At 41.1% G+C, this 22,075-nt stretch overlaps 1 protein-coding gene across 1 annotated transcript in view; it reads left to right on the top strand.

The window, feature by feature from the left end:
• Positions 1–22,075, top strand: part of LOC133562214 (lysophosphatidylcholine acyltransferase 1) — a 42,710-nt gene that overhangs the window by 2,155 nt on the left and 18,480 nt on the right. The window contains exons 2-6 of the mRNA XM_061916189.1: positions 8,049–8,188; positions 8,547–8,761; positions 9,690–9,802; positions 11,013–11,073; positions 19,870–19,928. Of these exons, the coding sequence (XP_061772173.1) occupies positions 8,049–8,188; positions 8,547–8,761; positions 9,690–9,802; positions 11,013–11,073; positions 19,870–19,928 (588 nt within the window). The remainder of the gene's footprint in view (positions 1–8,048; positions 8,189–8,546; positions 8,762–9,689; positions 9,803–11,012; positions 11,074–19,869; positions 19,929–22,075) is intronic.

Genomic DNA, 22,075 nt, shown 5'->3' with positions numbered 1-22,075 from the left:
CATGTTCACAGGGGGTACATCACTGAAAAAAGGTTGAGAACCACTGATTTAGAACACCTCTATGTTTGAATAATACATTTAATTTCCATTTAGCAGAAGACCGTTATTTACTGTTTTAAATCTGTAAGTAAAAAAACAATTTTTTCAGCCTGAAGTTGCATTTTTTTTCTGATACTATATCGAGCTTGAACGATTTCCAGCTACTTGTATTTACAAAAATATATTGGGGTGTAACAATTCTTTTTAATAATGATTTGAGTCAGAACTCATCGCCGATACGATTTATTCATTTAATAACAATATGATCGATGGAAAAGGGGTTAGTGCATGTGCCTCACAATACGAAAGTCCTGAGTTGTCCTGAGTTCAATCCCGGGTTTGGGATTTTTCTGTGTGATTGTGAGTGTGAATGTTGTCTATCTCTGTTGGCCCTGCGATGAGGTGGCGACTTGTCCAGGGTGTTAACTGCCTTCCAGCCGATTGTAGCTGAGATAGGCTCAAGGGACCCTGAAGGGAGTAAGCGGTAGAAGATGGATGATCGATGGCACAGGGGTTAGTGCATATGCCTCACAATACGAAGGTCCTGAGTAGTCCTGAATTCCATCCCGGAGTTTGCATCTTCTCCCCGTGACTGAGTGGGTTTCCTCTGGGTACTCCGGCTTCCTCCCACTTACAAAGGCTTGCACCTGGGAATAGGTTGATTGGCAACACTAAATTAGCCCTAGTGTGTGAATGTTGTCCATCTGTGTTGGTCCTCTGATGAGGTGGCGACTTGTCCAGGGTGTACCCTGCCTTTCGCCCGATTGTAGCTGAGATATGCTCCAGCACCCCCCGCAACCTCAAAGGGAATAAGCGGTAGAAAATGGATGGATAGTTGAATGATCTGAAATTTTCAGTTACTTTTTACAGGATTCGTACAGGTGCCTAAAAACCTTGAAAATGCTTGGATTTTAACGTTGTGTTTTCAAGGTTTGAAAAATGCTTGAACTTTGGTTGAAATGCTTCTAAATGCTTGGAAATGTTCATCATATTTCTCGGTAGTCCAACTCAATAGGCTAATTATAGAATGGTAAAAACTAAAATGCGTTTCCTTAAAAATGTAAACTACACGCTTGATCTGTTGGCTTTGCACAAGCCTTACATTAGGTTGTTGTCATACGGCTCTGTGTCGACCCCAAGAGAATAGTGGCGCATCAATCCATCATGTCGTTTTAATGAACATTGAAGGGAAAATGACAAATGCAAACTTTGGATAATACGTGAACCAAATCCACGTGTAGCCTGCTGCAAAGTATGGAAAAAGGAAATCCAGCTTTTCGCAATGTCATATGAAAGATAAGCTACAGAGGTAAGCGGACAGGTACCGACAGGCGAAGCGGTGTGCGTCTTCAGCGGTCACTTAGACAAAACTCGGACATGGGAGGAATTCGAGGAAGCCATGGAAAACGACTTCCGGACGGCTTCCAAGTGATTCTGGACCACCATCTGCCGCCTCAGGAAAGAGAAGCAATGCACTGTAAACACCGTGTATGGTAAAGATGGTGTTCTGCTGACCATGACTGCGGATGACACGTCTTCCTATGAGGAAGTAAATACTGGGGAATCTGTGGTGGGCTCTCCTATTTACGGGTCTGAGGTTGCCGAGGCAGTTAAAGTTCCTTAAGGCGCTGGATGCTGTGGTTGACCTAACTCTGCAACATCGTGTGGACATCGGGGTCAGTATTTTCTCTCTTTAAGAAGGGGAGCTTGAGGGTGTGTTCAAACTATCGTGGGATCACACTCCTCAGCTTTCCCCGTAAGGTCTATTCAGTTGTACTGAAGAGGAGGCTATGCTGGATAGTCGAACCTGGAATTCAGGAGGAATAGTGTGGATTTTGTCCTGGTCGTGGAACTGTGGACCAGCTCTGTACTCTCGGCAGGATCTTTGAGGGTGCATGAAGGTTTGCCCAACCAGTCTACATGTGATTTGAGGACTTGGAGAAGGCATTCGATTGTGTCCCCGGAGAAGTCTTGTGGGGAGTCCAGGATTAGGTCTCTGTTTTTTGCAGATGATGTGGTCCTGATGGCTTCATTTGGCCAGGATCTTTAGCTCTCACTGGATCAGTTCACAGCCGAGTGTGAAGCGACTGGGTTGGGAGTCAGCACCTCCAAGTCGAAGTCCATGGTTTTCCCCCGGAAAAGGGTGGAGTGCCATCACCGGGTTGGGGAGGAGATCTTGTCCCAAGTGGAGGAGTTCAAGTACCTCGGAGTCTTGTTCACGAGTGAGGGAAGAGTGGATCGTGAGATTTAGAGGCAAATCGGTGCAGCGTCCTCAGTAATGCGGACACTGTATCAATTGGTTGTGGTGAAGAAGGAGCTGAGCCGGAAGGCAAAGCTCTTAATTTACCAGTCGATCTACATTCCCATCCTTACCCATGGTCATGAGCTTTGGGTTATGACCAAAGGAACAAGAGTTCCGGTACCAGCGGCCGAAATTAACTTCCTCCGCCGGGTAGCGGGGCTCTCCCTTAGAGATAGGGTGAGAAGTTCTGTCATCAGGTAGGAGCTCAGAGTAAAGCCACTGCTCCTCCACATCAAGAGGAGCCAGATGAGGTAGTTCAGGCATCTGGTCAGGATGCCACCTGAACGCCTCCCTAGGAAGTCAGGGCTTCCCTGTTTAGGCTGCTGCCCTCGCTACCCGACCTCGGATAAGCGGAAGTAGATAGATAGATGGATGGTTGGACAAATGACATGATGGTATTACATTCACACCCGAACACTGCTTTACCTAACGATCAGTAATCATGATTTCAATATTGATAACAATAATCTTAAATATTACTTTAGTCATAACTGGCAGCCATGGATCTCATACATATTCTGAAGGCTAGCAGCAGCAGTTTGTCAGCTCTTACAACTTCTCTTTTGAGTCTTTTCCTGGTTTGTGTTACTGCTTAATAAATAAATTAAATGTGCTTCCATGGCTGTAGGGCTGGGCGATATGTTTTTTTTTTTAATATCTCGATACTTTTAGGCCACGTCGCAATACACTATATATATCTCGATATTTTGCCTGAGCCTTGAATGAACACTTGATACATATAATCACAGCAGTATGATGATTCTATGTGTCTACATTAAAACATTCTTGTTCATATTGCATTAATATATGTTCATTTTAAACTTTCAAGCAGAGAAGGAACTCACAACTAAGTCAATTGACCAAAACTGTATTAATTAAACAGTTATTAAGCACTGGCACATACATTCATGTCATCTCCAAAACACAAAGTGCAAGATTATCAGAGACACATTAAAAAAAGCTATTATGTTACTAAGGTGTCATATCAAAACAACACTAAATTAAAGTGCACTTTTTGTACAGAACGCAACTACAATAGTTAAAAACAAATAAAGTGCACTTTTGTGCATGATTTTGTGGGCGTGTGGCGCAGAATGAAGATATTGAAATGCGGAGTAAGCACTTTTCATTCTCAAGCATCTTTTCAAATGATGCTACACATTAGCAGTAATGTTACTTTTTGTAGCGACGCTTTAGCACCACACTTGACAAATTATGTTTGTCTGTTCGACATATTCCCACTTGAAGCCAAACCACCACCAGACGTTGTTGCCCATGCTATTTTTTGGTAAATAATTCTTCCTTCATTTGTTACCAGATTCGCACCTAGGCTCCGCTAGCATCACAGCTAACGTTACCCATGCTGCTACCTCTCTGCTCCGCGAGGGCGTATACGTATGTGACTTATGTACGAAGGTGCACTTGATGTCGTGCACTTGATGTCTGTGAGAAGGAGAGACAGGAAAGAGTGGGAAGAGCCTGTAGTCCAGGGGTCACCAACACGGTGCCCGCGGGCACCAGGTAGCTCGTAAGGACCAGATGAGTAGCCCACTGGCCTGTTCTAAAAATAGCTCAAATAGCAGCAATTACCACTGAGCTGCCTCTATTTTTTAAATTTTATTTATTTACTACCAAGTTGGTCTCGCTTTGCTCGGCATTTTAATTCTGAGAGACAAAACTCATAGAATTTGAAAATCCAAGAAAATATTTTAAAGACTTGGTCTTCACTTGTTTAAATAAATGCATTTATTGTTTTACTTTGCTTATAACTTTCAGAGAGACAATTTTAGAGAAAAAAATACAACCTTAAAAATGATTTTAGGATTTTTAAACACATACCTTTTTACCTTTTAAATTCCTTCCTCTTCTTTCCTGACAATTTAAAATTTAAAGCCCACCAGTCTGCACCAAACTTTTGGTGCCTTGTTGACACAGAAAAGTGCAGTGGTGTATGCGCAGCAGCTATGAAGGTTGCAAGCCTGTTTGGTTCAACTTATCTTTGTGAATCAGCCTTTACTGACATGAACTTCATCAAGAACAAACACAGAACATGCCTCACTGATGCACATCTGCAAGACTCACTCAGAGTTGCAGTGTCAAGTTACACACCTAAGTACAACACACTAGTTAATAACAGCATACAATGCCAGGCTTCCCACTAACTGACAAAGAAACAGATAACAGATTTGGTGTCCAGTTCAAAGTGTGACATGATTTATTTAAAAATTTGAGAGTTGACTTGTATTTTGCATGAGTTATTTTTTGTACAAACATGGTGCAAAGTAATTCATGATTTGTTAAAAAAATGTTAGTGGCTTGCTAGTTAAAATGGCATATTGTAATTTCATAAGACTGTCTTAGAAGTGATCATTTGAAAATTTTCAATTTGAAAAATGTGCACTTAGAGAAAATATAAAAATAAAGTCTTGCATATTGATATCTGTTTCTATATATATTTATTGTGAGAAATCATTAAGATGATCAGTGTCTCCACAAAGATAAATATCATTAATTATTAATAATAACATAAAGTTAAAGGTAAATTGAGCAGATTGGCCATTTCTGGCAATTTATTTAAGTGTGTATCAAACTGGTAGCCCTTCGCATTAATCAGTACCCAAGAAGAAGCTCTTGGTTTCAAAAAGGTTGGTGACCCCTGCTGTAGTGTAATTCCAGAAGCTAAAAGCAACTGCGTGAGAACGTATACTCGAATATCACGATATAGTCATTTTCTATATCGCACAGAGACAAACCCGCGATATATCGAGTATATCGATATATCGCCCAGCCCTGCATGGCTGTATATTCTTGTCAATAAAATATGTACTGTTTGGATGGCAAGTTTGTCTCTTCAATCATTGATTTGTTATTGAATATTCCTTCTGTTGTAATTGTATTGCATGTTCGAAATAAACTAAAACTAATTAACTAGGGACAGCGTGGCGCAGTGGAAGAGTGGCCATGCGCAACCCGAGGGTCCCTGGTTTAATCCCCACCTAGTACCAACCTCGTCACGTCCATTGTGTCTTGAGCAAGACACTTCACCCTTGCTCCTGATGGGTGCTGTTAGCGCCTTGCATGACAGCTCCCTCCATCAGTGTGTGAATGTGTGTGTGAATGGGTAAATGTGGAAGTAGTGTCAAAGCGCTTTGAGTACCTTGAAGGTAGAAAAGCTATTCAAGTACAACTAACTAACCCTCGTAGTCACTAGCGCGCAGCACAGTCAAGTTTTAAGTTGGTGAAAAAAACTTATTGATCAGTTCCTCCAACTAAGACTTTGTTTATTCCGTGTTTAAGACATTTGTGAGCTACTGGAGCTCCGTTCCCCTCTGCATGGAGGAGGAGGAGGGGGACACAGCTCTGCAGCATAGACAGTGACATTTCAGCGTAAGTCACTTTGTCCATTTGGTTATGATTTATGTTTATTTCAAACATGCTATACTTTGGATAGATTTATTTTGGGAGCAAACTGCGATGAAAGGATTAAAGTCTCTATTTGAATGTGTGCAACTTTTTTTTTAGACCTATTTTTAGTCACAAATTTGGCTAAATTGCTCGCACTATACAGTTTTGTTACGTCCTCAGCATCCGATTTTGGCAGTAGTGTTTCAGTGATCAAAGTCTTATTTTTTTGGCGTCCGAACTTTCGGTGTATTACTTTTCAATAGTGCGCATATGACAGGCAAAATATATACATTATATTACTTTAATTTGCGTTCACTTAAAAAAAAAAAAAGAAAAATGAATTTTTAAAGTGTGGCAGCTTTTAATTTTTATCTGTGGCTGGCCGCCACAATCAATTACGTTTAGGGGAAACCCTCAATTTATTTAATTAAACCATCTAAAATAAAATGTTTAAATAGAATAAAAAATGTTGGTGTGAATTTTAAGTTGTTTTATTGTAATATTTTTCTGCAGCCCTCTTTTGCAGTATAACAAAAACATATACATATAAAGCAGTTAATTATATTTGTTCTACATTATTTTTGTTGAAAATGATAACTTGTCTTTACTGTCAGATAAGAACTGTCGGCAGATAAGATAGCGCTCCCCTACTAGTGTGTACTATCAAAACAAATATTGACAGAAGATAAGCATTGGCATTAGGCGTGAGCTAAGTACTTTTTTAAATCGCTACTATTTTTATTTGAATGGAGACTTGCAATGTGTACCTAAAAACGTATATATTTGTGTTTTTGCTTATGAACATGTTTAGATATAGTTGTTAGACGAAGTAGAATTTGTAAATCAATTGTTAAATGTCTAATGTCATGGTATTACTTCACCCGAGCTGGATAGTTAATTTAATGCCAGACAATGTGCTTTTGTCCTATTGTGTTGAACCGATCCGATACTCGATAAGTACGAGATGGTCAAAACTTGGGAAATATATTTCAGTCAGTCAGCTTTTGGTCAGACTAATCTTTAAAAAACTACTACACCAAGACTTGGGGCAATTATGTCCTTTCACTTAAAGGCCTACTGAAACCCACTACTACCGACCACACAGTCTGATAGTTTATATATCGATGATGAAATATTAACTTTGCAACACATGCCGATACGGCCGGTTTAGTTTACTAAGTTGGAATTTGAAATTTCCCGCGGAGTTTGTTGAAAACATCGCGGAATGATTGCGCATGCGCGTGACGTCACGGACTGTCAGGAAATATTAGCGCTGCACCACTAGTGGCTAAAAGTCGTCTGCTTTAATCGCATAATCACACAGTATTCTGGACATCTGTGTTGCTGAATCTTTTGCAATTTGTTCATTTAATAATGGAGACTATAACGAACAATGATGTTTGTGGAAAGCGGTGTATTGCAGATGTCTTTAGCTCCGAGACAGCCGGTGTTTCTTTGTTTTTATCACAGAGCGGTCAAGCGAACGAGTTTCTTTACGTCAACCAGCATGTTTTTGGATGGGAAATTTGTAATATATATCTTACCGGAGACATCATTGGATTATTCCTCCTCCTGGAGTAGCTGTTTAAAAGGCAGCTGTGAGCTTGGCTTCTCTCTGAGACACTGCGTGTTCACCGCAGCCATCCGACCTCGAGGTATGTCTTTAGAATTTCACTAAAACTCTATTAAAACAATAAGCAGATAAGGGATCTCCCAGAATTATCCTAGTAAATGTGTCTAATTACATCTGAAACGCTCACACTGCCGCCGCCCGGAGCAGTCGCTTTTATTTTATTTTTATTTTTTTCTAGTCCTTCGCTATCAATATCATCAACCACAAATCTTTCATCCTTGCTCAAATTAATGGGGAAATTGTCGTTTTCTCGGTCTGAATAGCTCTTGCTGCTGGAGGCTCCCATTAAAACAATGTGAGGAGTTGAGGAGCCCTCACCCTTGTGATGTCATCGTCTGCGACTTCCGGTAAAGGCAAGGCTTTTTTATTAGCACCAAAAGTTACGAACTTTATCGTCGATGTTCTCTACTAAATCCTTTCAGCAAAAATATGGCAATATCGCGAAATTATCAAGTATGACACATAGAATGGACCTGCTATCCCCTTTTAAATAAAATCTAATTTCAGTAGGCTTTTAATGGGAATGTTTTCTTTAAGCATGACATAACCCTGAACTTCACCAGTGACAAAACATGAATGAATTAAATTTAATTTACCGGTAATTGAAAAATGAATACAATAGGATCAGTTGTTTATGTATTTAATGTATTTTCCTCTTATCATTTACAGATAGCAGTAATGACAGTCACATTATTCCCCATCCGTCTACTCATAGCAGCATTTATGATGCTGCTGGCTTGGCCCTTTGCCTTTCTGGCCACAGTGGGACGCTCAGAAACAAGCATTGAACCCCAGTGCCTCTGGAGGAGGTGGGTACCCAGCTGAATGTGCATGTTTGAAGTGAAAATTCTATTTCTGTACTGTTCACAGTGGGTTTTGACACATCATTATCAGAAACCGCAAGAGAACTGTGGCACAATAGCCAAAAATGCAATCTTGCTTTCATCACTGACATAAATCAGATATAAATACCACTTCAATTAGATGCACAATGACTTAACAAAACAAGTCAAATGAGGGTGGTTTGATTTAAATTGTATGTAGTCAGGTTCTTAAGGTATGTTCTACAAAATGTATTCTTTTGACATTCCATGGATTACTGTTTTATATATTTACATGTACAATTTTTATAAAAGAGACACTGAAACCAAATCCTCTCATTTTCAGATTGGTTGATATTAGTCTGAAGATCATCATGCGGGTCATGTGGTTTGCGGGTGGTTTCCATTGGATGACTGTAAAGGGGCGAAGAGCATTACCTGCCGAAGCACCTATTATCACCCTGGCACCCCACTCTTCTTACTTTGACGCCATCCCTGTCACCATGACAATGGCTTCCATTGTCATGAAAGCCGAGAGCAAGGATATACCCCTGTGGGGCAGTGAGTAACCATACACACATATACATCTTTTTTTTAAATGTAAAAAAACAGGTACAAAATATTTTTTACATAGTAACTGTTTGTAAATACATGCCAATAAATTGGAAAATATTATGCGAAGGGATATGGCTTTTTGTCTTTCATATGCATTTTAAAGAAGCATTTGATTTATTTTCGGAAGTGATGTCAACATACGTTAGAGATGTGTGAACACATAATATTCAAGTCCTATCTGAAATATTTTTCTTAAAATAAGCCTTTTTTTATTAGTTTCTAAAATAGTTTTTAGTGTAATACGGTACATGTCGATAACTTGAATCCAACTTTTTTCTGACAGATTTATGGAAGGACACGGATGCTTTAGTTGAACAAGTTGAATCCAGAATAGGCATTAAGACCTGATCAGCCGCAGTGACGTGTGTAGTGTCTCTCAGGGTTGTAGTTGCAGTCCTAATCTCTTTCCGTCAACTCACAGTTGAAATCAATTACTACTTTTCATCAAGCCCCATGCCTCATTTACTTTTCCTAAGTTACCCTATTGAAAACATTTTCTCCTTTTGTGGGTCAACTTTGTTTAGGTCTCAAAGGCAGGTTATGAATTATTATACACCATGGAAAGTATAATTTTTGCTCTCATATATTGTGATACTCTTTTTATTTTTTATTTTATTTTATTTATTTATTTTTTCCCTTTTTTTTTTCTGATTTTATGGCTTAAATGTGTTCTTGTTGTTGTATGTTTACCGGTGTTTGTTCCAATGTGTTAATTACATGAACACTCAGTCAGATGACAGATATTGAAATAAAGACAAAAAACAATTATTGCATCTCGAAAATAATCAGAATAATTGTTTTAGTCAATGTGATTTGGTGTTTAGTGTACAACATTGGTAATTGCGTTTTCAACTCTTTCTGGCTTTTCCTCCAGCTTTAATAAAGTACATCAGGCCAGTGTTTGTTTCACGGTCGGACCAGGATTCAAGAAAGAAGACTGTGGAAGAGATTAAGCGCAGAGCCCACTCTGGAGGAGAATGGCCTCAGGTAAATGTATGCAATGATCAAAAAAGCCTGCTCTTTTCAGTTTGAATGATTGAGAATGTTTTGAACTAAACATTCATTCAAGGGTTGTTAATTATATGGGCCAATGTGAAGAATTATGACATCACACTGAAATTCAATAGTGGTTTAAAAGACTATTGGTTTTGACTCTCCATTTTCTACCGCTCGTCCCTTAACCAATCCAGTAAAATCCTGCTTCAACAGTTTAATTTCTATGTACAGTCGTGGTCAAAAGTTTACATACACTTGTAATGAACATATTGTCATGGCTGTGTAAAGTTTCCAATAATTTCTACAACTCTTATTTTTTGTTAGAGTGATTGGCGCACATACTTGTTGGTCACAAAACACATTCATGAAGTTAGGTTTTTTTAATTAATTTAAAATGGGTCTACTGAAAATGTGACCAAATCTGCTGGGTGAAAAGTATACATACAGCAATGTTAATAGTTTGTTACATGTCCCTTGGCATGTTTCACTGCAATAAGGCGCGTTTGGTAGCCGTCCACAAGCTTCTGGTTGAAATGTTGACAACTCCTGTTGACAAAATTGGTGCAGTTCAGCTAAATGTTTTGGTTTTCTGACATTGACTTGTTTCGTCAGCATTGTCCACAAGATTAAGTCAGGACTTTGGGAAGGCCATTCTAAAACCTTAATTCAAGCCTGATTTAGCCATTTTTTTACCACCTTTGACATGTGTTTTGGGTCATTGTCCTGTTGGAACACCAAACCTCCGGGCTGATGATTTTAGGTTGTCCTGAAGAATTTGGCAGTAATCCTCCTTTTTCATTGTCCCATTTACTCTCCGTAAAGCACCAGTTCCGTTCCATCACCAGTCTTGGGCCTAGTTGGGTGTTCCAACAGGACAATGACCCCAAACACACATCAAAAGTGGTAAAGGAATGGATAAATCAGGCTAGAATTAAGGTTTTAGAATGGCCTTCCCAAAGTCCTGACTTAATTTAACGTGTGGACAATGCTGAACAAACAAGTCCATGTCAGAAGACCAACAAATTTAGCTGGACTGCACCTATTTTGTCAAGAGGAGTTGTCAAAAATTCAACCAGAAGCTTATGGATGGCTAAAACTTTTGACCATGACTTAATTTGACCCTTGTAAATCCCTGTTGTACACTGAGAGGATAATTTGTAGTCTCAACCCATTTGACATGTTGTACTTGTTTTTCATGCAGATAATGATTTTTCCAGAGGGAACATGCACTAATAGATCCTGCCTAATCACTTTTAAGCCAGGTAAACTTTCTTAATTTGGTCATTGTTTGTCTTTTTCAGCTTTATTTTCTTTCTTCAGTGTTTCACTTGTTGTGGTTTAAGATGTACCATATTTGAGCACTAGAAACAAATAGTGTTTTTATTGAAAATAAAGCACAGTATACAGTAGGTTTATTGATCACTCCATAGTTAGAGTCCAAACCCAGATGCTGTCCAATACGCATCTGGACCTACTATGTAGGAATTTACGTTTCAACGGAGTGCCTCCATTTTCACCTCCATTTTTTTTTTTTTTACGGACTTTTTGGTACTGGTAGATCAGACCAGAAAATCTACTGACCAATTACTGCATGCGAGTTAAGCCATACCACATAATACTACTCAGCCACTCCGATTGTTCACTCCAGACACTAAACATGGTGACCCTAAATACAAAACAGATGAAAGACTAACGAAAAGAAGCAAAGCGAATGACAAGAAAGAACAAGTGCTATATAGTATTTGCATGTATTCCCAAAAAGGGCTTCTTCCCGGAAGTTAAAGCAGTGGCGGTCAACCAAGCCAAGATGGCTGTATTACAGCAAGCAGTGCGCGAAATATCGGAGTACAAAAGAGGCTTCATTCTTCCTTCAAAAAGCTGATACGAGCAAAAAATGTTTAACTATACAATGGAATAGATTTTTTGAGTGATACCAACAGACTATATGTCTTAGTGTTCCCAAACAAATTGAACTATTGTGGTCCAGGCCCCATTCTACAGAACAGAACCGATGAAAACTTGGAAAACCATGAACGTCTACAACTTCTTTGTGTGTGGCCGGGTCAAAGAAATTGGTATCAATACTCTCCTAGATAAACATGCATTGTTTTTGCTTGAATAAGGTTTTCATTTCATTATTTTAACTTTTCGTCTGCAGCAGTGTTTGTTGCGGTTGCACATGTCGTTTACGAGTAGAGCGTTTTTATTCATCTTTATCAAAATATAACTATGGATGTCAACATTGTGTATGTACTGAAAGCTTAGTTTATGATTACTGCCTTTAGTAAAAGCCTGGGTTTTGCTCACGTTTGCTTTATTTTGTATAGGCCCAATCCCAATACACCCCAGTGCCCTACTATTTATATCTATCCCTACATGTTGCGCATTCCTGTGAAGGTAGTGGTGTCCCAATGATTCTTTGTATGTTGGGGTAGTGGGCATAACGAGGGGTAATGATTATGCATCTAGCCCAGGGGTAGGGGAACTTATAGCTCTAGAGCCAGATGTGGCTCTTTTGATGACTGCATCTGGCTCTCAGATAAATCTTAGCTGACATTGCTTAACACGATAAGTAATGAATAATTCCGCTCGTAGTCACGGTGTTAAAAATAACGTTCAAAATATAAAACATTCTCACACATTTTAATCCATCCGTCCTTTTTCTACCACACCTGTTCCAGAAGTCACATTAATGGTAAGAGGTATTTTATTTATTATTGGTTAGCTTCAGAATAACAATGTTATTAAAAAGAATAAGAAACTTATTATATTCTAAAAATGTTGGTCTCACTTAAAAATGCAAACATTTAGTTGTATTCAGTGTTAAAAAATATTAAATGGCTCTAACGGAAATGCATTTTTAAATATTTGGTTTTCATGGCTCTCTCAGCCAAAAAGGTTCCCGACCCCTGATCTAGCCCTTCAGAGTGAGGCATTTCAGATGCTGACTTGCTCAGGTAGGGCCAGAGAAAAATGCACAATTTTTGCATAAGTTTATAATATTTTACTTGTTAGTTTGGAACATTTGTTTGTAATGTTAGCCTGCTAGACACACTGGCAGGCTAAAATACTAAATGATACTAAAATACTAAAATTTTAAAGTTTGTGAATGTGAAAACATTAATGTTACATACCTTCAAAAAATTAACAAGAGACAACAGTCGTAGATGGCGTTTTTTTCTCCGTATAGTTATTTGTTTAATCATCAACTGAAGCATGATGAATGTAGAAAAAAAAGATGTGCTGCCGTGTGGCCGTGACGTTGCTTAGGCGCATACAATCATAATCAATCAATCAACCAATTAATGTTAATTTATATAGCCCTAAATCATGTATCTCAAAGAGCTGCACAAGCCACAACAACTTACTCTGCTCAGATCCCACATCAGGGCGAGGAAAATCTCAACCCAATGGGACAATGAAAAACCTTGGAGGGGACCGCAGATGTGGGGTATCCCCCCCGGGTGACTGGTGCAATGGACGTCGAATGGATCTAGCATAATATTGTGAGAGTCGAGTCCATTGTGGAGCCAACGGGAGACCATCCTGAGCGGAGGCAGGTCAGCAGCGCAGAGACGTCCCCAACCGATGCAAGGACGAGCCAACTTTGGACAGCCAGCGCTTCATCCATGGCTACCGAACCTGCCCCCCCCCTCCACGAAAGAAAGGGGGGCAAAGCAGAAAAGAAACGGCAGATCAACTGATCTAAATGGAGGGTCTATTTAAAGGTTAGAGTATACAAATGAGTTTTATGATGGGACTTTGATGCTTCTACTGAGGTAGCATCTCCTAACTAACGGGAGAGCATTCCAGAGCACTGGACCCCGAATAGAAAACGCTCTATAGCCCGCAGACTTTCTTTGGGCTCTGGAAATCACTAATGAGCCGAAATTCTTTGAATGCAGATTTCTTGCCGGAACACATGCCATCCATCCATCCATCTTCTCCCGCTTATCCGAGGTCGCGTCGCGAGGGCAGCAGCCTAAGCAGGGAAGCCCAGACTTCCCTCTCCCCAGCCACTTCGTCCAGCTCCTCCCGGGGGGTACCGAGGCGTTCCCAGGCCAGCCGGTCGGACATGCCCGAAACACCTCCCTAAGGAGACGCTCAGGTGGCATCCTGACCAGATGCCCGAACCTCCTCATCTGGCTCCTCTCGATGTGGAAGAGCAGCAGCTTTACTTTGAGCTCCTCCTGAATGACAGAGCTTCTCACCCTATCTCTAAGGGAGACCCCCGTCACCCGGCGGAGGAAGCTCATTTCGGCCGCTTGTACCCGTGATCTTGTCCTTTCCGTCATAACCCAAAGCTCATGACCATAGGTGAGGATGGGAATGTAGATCGACAGGTAAATTGAGAGCTTTGCCTTCCGGCTCAGCTCCTTCTTCACCACAAAGGATCGGTACAGCGTCCGCATTACTGAAGACACCGCGCTGAGCCGCCTGTCGACCTAGCGATCCATTTTTCCCTCACTCGTGAACAAGACTCCGAGGTACTTGAACTCCTCAACTTGGGGCAAGATCTCCTCCCCAACCCGGAGATGGCATTCCACCCTTTTCCGGGCAAGAACCATGGACTCGGACTTGGAGGTGCTGGTTCTCATCCCAGTCGCTTCACACTCTGCTGCGAACCGATCCAGTGAGAGCTGAAGTTCTTGGCCAGATGAAGCCATCAGGACCACATCATCTGCATAAAGCGGAGACCTAATCCTGCAGCCAGCAAACCAGATAACCTCAACGCCCTGACTGCGCCTTGAATTTCTGTCCATAAAATTTATGAACAGAATTAGTGACAAAGGGCAGCCATTGCGAAGTCCAACCCTCACTGGAAACAGGTCCGACTTACTGCCGGTGATGCAGACCAAGTTCTGACACTGATCATACAGGGAGCAGACCGCCATAATCAGACAGTCTGTTACCCCATACTCTCTGAGCACTCCCCACAGGACTTCCTGGGGTACACGGTCAAATGCCTTCTCCAAGTCTACAAAGCACATGTAGACGGGTTGGGCAAACTCCCATGCACCCTCAAGGACCCTGCCGAGAGTATAGAGCTGGTCCACAGTTCCACGACCTATTGAAAACCACACTGATCCTCCTGAATCTGAGGTTCGACTATCCGGCGTAGCCTCCTCTGCAGTACACCTGAATAGACCTTACCGGGAAGGCTGAGGAGTGTGATCCCCGATGTCCACGCGATGTTTCATAGTTTTGTCAACCAAGACAGCCCCACAGCATGCAGAGCCTTAAAGAACTCCGGGCGGATCTCATCCACCCCCGGGGCCTTACCACCGAGGAGCTTTTTAACTACCTCGGCAACTTCAGCCCCAGAAATAGGAGAGCCCTCCACAGATTCCCCAGGCACTGCTTCCTCATAGGAAGACGTTTTGGTAGGATTGAGGAGGTCTTCGAAGTATTCCTTCCACTGATCCACAACATCCGCAGTCGAGGTCAGCAGAACACCATCCCCACCATACATGGTGTTGACACTGCATTGCTTCCTGAGGCGGCGGGTGGTGGTCCGGAATCGCTTCGAAGCAGTCTGGAAGTCGTTTTCCATGGCTTCCCCGAACACCTCCCGTGTCCGAGTTTTTGCCTCCGCGACCGCTGAAGCAGCACACCGCTTGGCCTGTCGGTACCTTTCTGCTGCCTCTGGAGTCGTATGAGCCAAAAGAGCTCGATGGGACTCTTTCTTCAGCTTGACTGCATCCAGCGGGTTCTAGGATTACCCCCACGACAGGCACCAACAACCTTGCGGCCACAGCTCCAATCGGCCGCCTCAACAATAGAGGTACGGAACATCGTCCACTCGGATTCAATGTCCAGCGCCTTCCTCGTGACATGTTCAAAGTTCTTCCGGACATGGGAATTAAAACTCTTTCTGACAGGAGACTCTGCTAGGCGTTCCCAGCAAACCTTCACAATGCGTTTGGGCCTGCCAGGTCTGTCTGGCATCCTCCCCCACCATCGAAGCCAACTCACCACCAGGTGGTGATCGGTAGACAGCTCTGCCCCTCTCTTCAATCGAGTGCCCAAAACATGAGACCGCAAATCCCGTGACACAACTACAAAGTCGATCATGGAACTGCGGCCTAGGGTATCCCTGTGCCAAGTGTACATATGGACACCCTTATGTTTGAACATGGTGTTTGTTATGGACAATCTGTGACAAGCACAAAAGTCCAATAACAAAACACCACTCTGGTTCAGATCCGGGCGGCCATTTTTCCCAGTCACGCCTCTCCAGGTTTCACTGTCGTTGCCAACATGTGCGTTGAAGTCCCCCAGTAAAACAAGGGAATCACCCGGGGGAGCACTCTCGAGTACTCCCTTGAGGGAATTCAAAAAGGGTGTGTACTCTGAAGAGGCTACCCTCTCGTCCACCGTGTTGAACTCCAACGTGCAGGCTTTGAGCCAGGGGGCAACAAGAATTGCCACCCCAGCCTGTCGCCTCTCACTGCCGGCAACGCCACAGTGGAAGAGAGTCCAGCCCCTCTCGAGAGAACTGGAGAGAACTGGTTCCAGAGTCCTTGGTGTGCGTCAAAGTAAGTCAGACTATGCCGGGACATATGGTACAATACAATCAGCAAGATAGGATGGAGCTAGACCGTATAGTATTCTATACGTAAGTATTAAACTCTAAAAGTCACATCTTAAGTGCACAGGAAGCCAGTGCAGGTGAGCCAGTACAGGTGTAATATGATCAAACTTTCTTGTTCTTGTCAAAAGTCTAGCAGCCGCATTTTGTACCAACATCTTTTAATGCTAGACATAGGGAGACCCGAAAATATCATGTTACAGAAATCGAGACGAGACATAAGGAACGCATGATTGTGATATAAATAACTTTAACATTCTTATTAATATGCGCCACACTGTGAACCCACACCAAACAAGAATGACAAACACATTTCCGGAGAACATCCGCACTGTAACACAACATAAACACAACAGAAGAAATACCCAGAATCCCATGCATCTCTTCCGGGCTACATTATACACCCCCACCACGCCCACCTCAACCGACGCACGGAGGGGGGTGGGGGGGTGTATAATGTAGCCTGGAAGAGTTAGGGGCATGGGATTCTGGGTATTTCTTCTGTTGTGTTTATGTTGTGTTACAGTGCAGATGTTCTCCCGAGATGTGTTTGTCATTCTTGTGGGTTCGCAGTGTGGTGCATATTAGTAAGAGTGTTAAAGTTATTTATATCACAACCATCAGTGTAACATGTGTGGCTGTTGAACAAGTATGCCTTGACTTACGTGATCTGCAGTAACTACAATCAACATGTGACTGGGCTGGCAAGCTGTTAGGACAGGTTGTAGGGGGCGTTAAAGGTTCTGTTATCATAGCATGCCCTCATTATTGTTCTCAGGGTGAACACCAGCAGACATTCACCAGAATAGATGCTCTGAAATTCGAAAAATCAGGAGGGTTGGCAAGTGTGATGCTGTCAAGCGGCATTCATATAAATCTTGCGGGCCGCACTAACGTTATATTTTCATATTAAGGTGGGGGCTGCGTGTCTGAGACCCCTGGTTTATACATAGCACAAAGCAAAAAAAACCTCTGTATGCAGTGTTATTTCATTTTAAATTTCAAAAGAGTTTTGTGGCTCCCATTGTTTTTCTTTATTTTGTGAAACAGGTCAAAATGGCTCTTTGATTGTTAAAGGTGGCCTACTCCTGTTGTAGATGATGCTACATATGGAAAAAACAAACACATAATGTTAATGCAGCAGTCGAGGAAAATTAACAAACTACATAAATAACATCCTGTAATTTGATGTTGATATTTTATTGTTTTGATAGATTGAAAATAAACACCAATGAGTGGGTTGATGAACATTATCACATCATTTATTCAGAAAGTATAAATAACGACTACAGATGTCCGATAATGGCTTTTTTGCCGATATCTGATATTATGATATTGTCCAAGTCTTAATTCCCGATTCCGATATCAACCGATACCGATATATACAGTTGTGGAATTAACACATTATTATGCCAAAGTTTGTTGTGAATTCTGAAGTTGTCTTTGTTTTTAAGTTATCGTGCTGTGATTTTACCAGTCCGGCCCACACGGGAGTAGATTTTTATCCATGGGGCTCCCCATCTAAAATGAGTTTGACACCCCTGGTCTAGCAGGACCGATAATCAGCATGTCCGTTTTCTTAGCGTTGAGTTGCAAAAATTTAGCGGACATCCATTGTTTAATTTCATTAAGACACGCCTCCAGCTGACTACAATCCGGCGTATTGGTCAGCTTTAGGGGCATGTAGAGTTGAGTGCCATCAGTATAACAGTGAAACCTAACACCGTATTTGCGTATGATGTCACCTAGCGGCAGCATGTAGATGCTAAAGAGTGCAGGGCCAATAACCGAACTCCACACGTTTCTTTAACTAAGTCCGAGGTCACATTGTTATGAGAGACACACTGCATTCTTTCAGTAAGATAAGAGTTAAACCAAGACAAGGTTAAGTCCGACATACCGATACGTGTTTTGATACGCTCTAAGAAAATATTTTGATTGACTGTATTGAAAGCAGTTTAAAGATCAAGAAGCAGCAACATAGATGACGCATCAGAATCCATCGTTTGCAATAAATAGATCATTAGTCATTTTTGCGAGGGCTGTCTCCATAGAGTGATTTGCCCTAAAAAACGGATTGAAAGGGTTCACAGAGATTGTTAGACACTAAGTGTTCATTTAGCTACCGGGCAACAATTTTTTCGAGGATTTTCGAAATACACGGAAGGTGGGACACCGGCCGGTAGTTTGCCATGAGGTCAGGATTGAGGATATGTCTTTTGAGCAGAGGATGAATAACCGCTTTTTTGAATGCTTGAGGAACAGTGCCAGAGGAAAGTAATAGGTTTATAATATTTAGCACTGAGGGTCCTAATATTACAAAAAGCTCCTTGATAAGTTCCCCAGGAAGTGGGTCAAGTAAACATGTTGTTTGTTTTATCCCATTTACACGCCGTAGCAATTCCTCTGTTATTTTATCAAAAAGAGCAAGACTATTTTGGAGGGCAATATCCGTCGTATATACAGTCGTATCTGTGTTAATAGAACCCAGTTGTCTTTAATCTCCTTTGTAATGAATTAAATTTTCTTATTAAAAAAAATTCATAGTCATCTGCCGAGTGGGTGGAGCTACTGGGAGGAGTCTCTTGTTCGGTTAGCGATGCTACTGTATTCAACAAATATTTAGGATCGTTTTTGTTGAGGCGGATGAGATTTGAGTATTATTTAAGAGCTCTAGTTTCTTCTGTGAACCATTGGGTACGCCTTTTAGGGGCCCTTTTTAGCTTTAGCGGTGCTATACTATCAATGGTTTAGCGAAGGGCGTCGTTAAAGTTGTTAGTGAAGTTATCAGTAGAGCCCACATAATTTGGGAATGGTGCCATTACAGTTGTTAGTAGGCCAGCAAGAGTCATCGTTGTGGCAGCATAATTGTTGCGGCTGCTAAAGCGGTTGTTATTATTAGCTTGTTGACAATGAGTCAGAACTTCGAATTATATTAGGTAATGATCGGACGTTACTTTAGTATATGGGAGTACCATAACTTTGGTGGTGGTGACACCCCTGACAAGCACCAGATCTATCGTATTACCGTTGCGATGCGTGGGTTCATTTATTTGTGTAAGACCACAGCCATCAATTATACCTGTAGTCTGTAGCGCCACGTACGTAGGTTCCGATGGGGTATGGATATTAACGTCCCCCATTCTGATTATATTGTCGGCATGCGTTACTAGATCGACAAACTCTGATAATTCACTGATAAAGTCCGAATTGGGGACTGGGGGGCGGTAGATAACAGCCAGGGAGAGAGGCAGCGATGCGACAGACCTGATAGTAAGCAGACTGTGGCACTAATAAAACATGTCAATGTAAAAACACAAAGTATTAGACCAAATGGACTCACTCACGTCTGAACCAGCCACACAAAAATGTCAAAAATTAAAATGTGTGTACTCTTGGTTTTTAGACCATCTTTGTACTTTGTGTACTGTTTTCTAATCAAAGTATATTGTCTTTGGTCTTTTAGGGGCATTCATCCCCGCTGTACCTGTGCAGCCTGTTGTGATGCGGTACCCAAATAAACTGGTATGATTATTTATATCTTAATATTAGCGTTGCAGTTAAGAAAACACACTTTTAATACTAACGGACAAATGTAGATACTAAGGCTGACTTTGACTAAGGATTTGTTAGATTTTGCACATAATCAACGATCAGTCATGTTTGCTTTCTTTTTTGTAAGAAAGAAGGAAAATAATTGTGTTGGTATGTAATACTGTATACTGAATGTTCACTAGGTGTCAGTAATGTCACATGGATGTAGAGCATTAGGTAGCTCTTCCAATGTTTATTCAATATAAGTATAAATATATCAGTCTTTCATTAATGTGAACAAAACAGACATCCATTGGTTAGATCACTTTTTTTCAACTCAAAGGCTAAACCACTCTGATAAACAAACATGGTAGAGATTGGATAGTTCAGTGAGCCCCTCAACTTGTAACGAATAAACCTAATTTGGGAAAGTTGGCTCGTTCTATGTAACTAGAAATGCAGCTAATGGGAGGAAGAAATTCTACCTCTAAATTACCATAAAAGAGCATTCAAAAACAGTCAACAATAATGTACTTCATTTACGTTCTGTAACCTGTACTGTATAATATTTAAGCTTTAGCGATATTGTTACTGCAAGCGTAGTAACAGTTTGGGATGCTTCGGTATTAGCCGTAAAATCTAGGTTTGGAAAGAGATAAACGAGCTTCTACCTTAACAAGAAACACGTTTAGGTTTGTTATGGACAACACAATGCGACAAGACACCAATCTTACTGACTGAAACATGTGACCAATCCTTACGGTATCTGTAAAGTATTAGCCTGCATTTCATGTTTTGTTTGTACACAGCTAGCCAGACAGCGTATGTAGTTTTCATAACCGCATGACATACTGCATGTATCATGATCGATATTAAAGGCCTACTGAAATTAGATTTTCTTATTTAAACGGGGATAGCAGGTCCATTCTATGTGTCATACTTGATCATTTTGCGATTTTGCCATATTTTTGCTGAAAGGATTTAGTAGAGAACATCCACGATAAAGTTCGCAACTTTCGGTGTTAAGAGAAATGCCCTGCCTCTACCGGAAGTCGCAGACGATGACGTCACACGTGTGGGGGTTCCTCACATATTCACATTATTTTTAATGGGAGCCTCCAACAAAAAGTGCTATTCGGACCGAGAAAACGATAATTTCCCCATTAATTTGAGCAAGGATAAAAGATTCGTGTTTGAGGATATTGATAGCGACGGACTAGAAAAAAAAAATGATAGAAAAAAATAAGTTTAAAAAAAAAAACACGATTAAATTGGGACAGATTCCAATGTTTTTAGAGACATTTACTAGGATAATTCTGGGAAATCCCTTATCTTTCTATTGTGTTGCTAGTGTTTTAGTCAGTTGAATAGTACCTGATAGTCGGAAGGGTGTCTCCACGGGTGTCTTGACGCGCAGTGTCTCAGGGGAGTCAACGGCAGCTATGGACGGCACAAGCTCAGCTTTTCTCCGGTAAGAACTGACTTTTTAACCACAATTTTGTCACCGAAACCTGCTGGTTGACATTTGGTAGGGATCCATGTCGCGCTCCGACCCATAGGAAAGTTTCTCCTCCAGGAATTTTAAACAAGGAATCACCGTGTGTTTGTGTAGTTAAAGGCTAAAACTTCCCAACTCCATCTTTCTACTGTGACTTCTCCAATATTAATTGAACAAATTGCAAAAGATTCAGCAACACAGATCTCCAAAATACTGTGTAATTATGCCATTAAAGCAGACGACTTTTAGCTGTGTGTGTGTGCAGCGCTCATATTTCCTTAAAATCCGTGACGTCTTGTGTACACGTCGTCATTACACGACGTTTTCAAGACGAAACTCCCGGGAAATTTAAAATTGTAATTTAGTAAACTAAAAAGGCCGTATTAGCATGTGTTGTAATGTTAATATTTTTATCTTTGATATATAAACTACCAGACTGCGTGGTGGGTAGTAGTGGGTTTCAGTAGGCCTTTAAAGTAACTCACTTGATGGACAGTTGTCTGTCTGGTCCAGCTGGACAGACATGTTTCCATTTTATTTGAGTAAACACTAGATATCCATGGCTTTTTTTATTTTTTTAATGGGGTCTTTTTATTTAAAAAAAAATTCTACATTTAAAACACCTTCCTCTGGTCTCCAT

Source organism: Nerophis ophidion, linkage group LG11 (genome assembly GCF_033978795.1).
Source record: "Nerophis ophidion isolate RoL-2023_Sa linkage group LG11, RoL_Noph_v1.0, whole genome shotgun sequence".
NCBI classification, from domain to species: Eukaryota; Metazoa; Chordata; class Actinopteri; order Syngnathiformes; family Syngnathidae; genus Nerophis; species Nerophis ophidion.
This window is presented reverse-complemented; position numbering and strand designations above follow the sequence as displayed.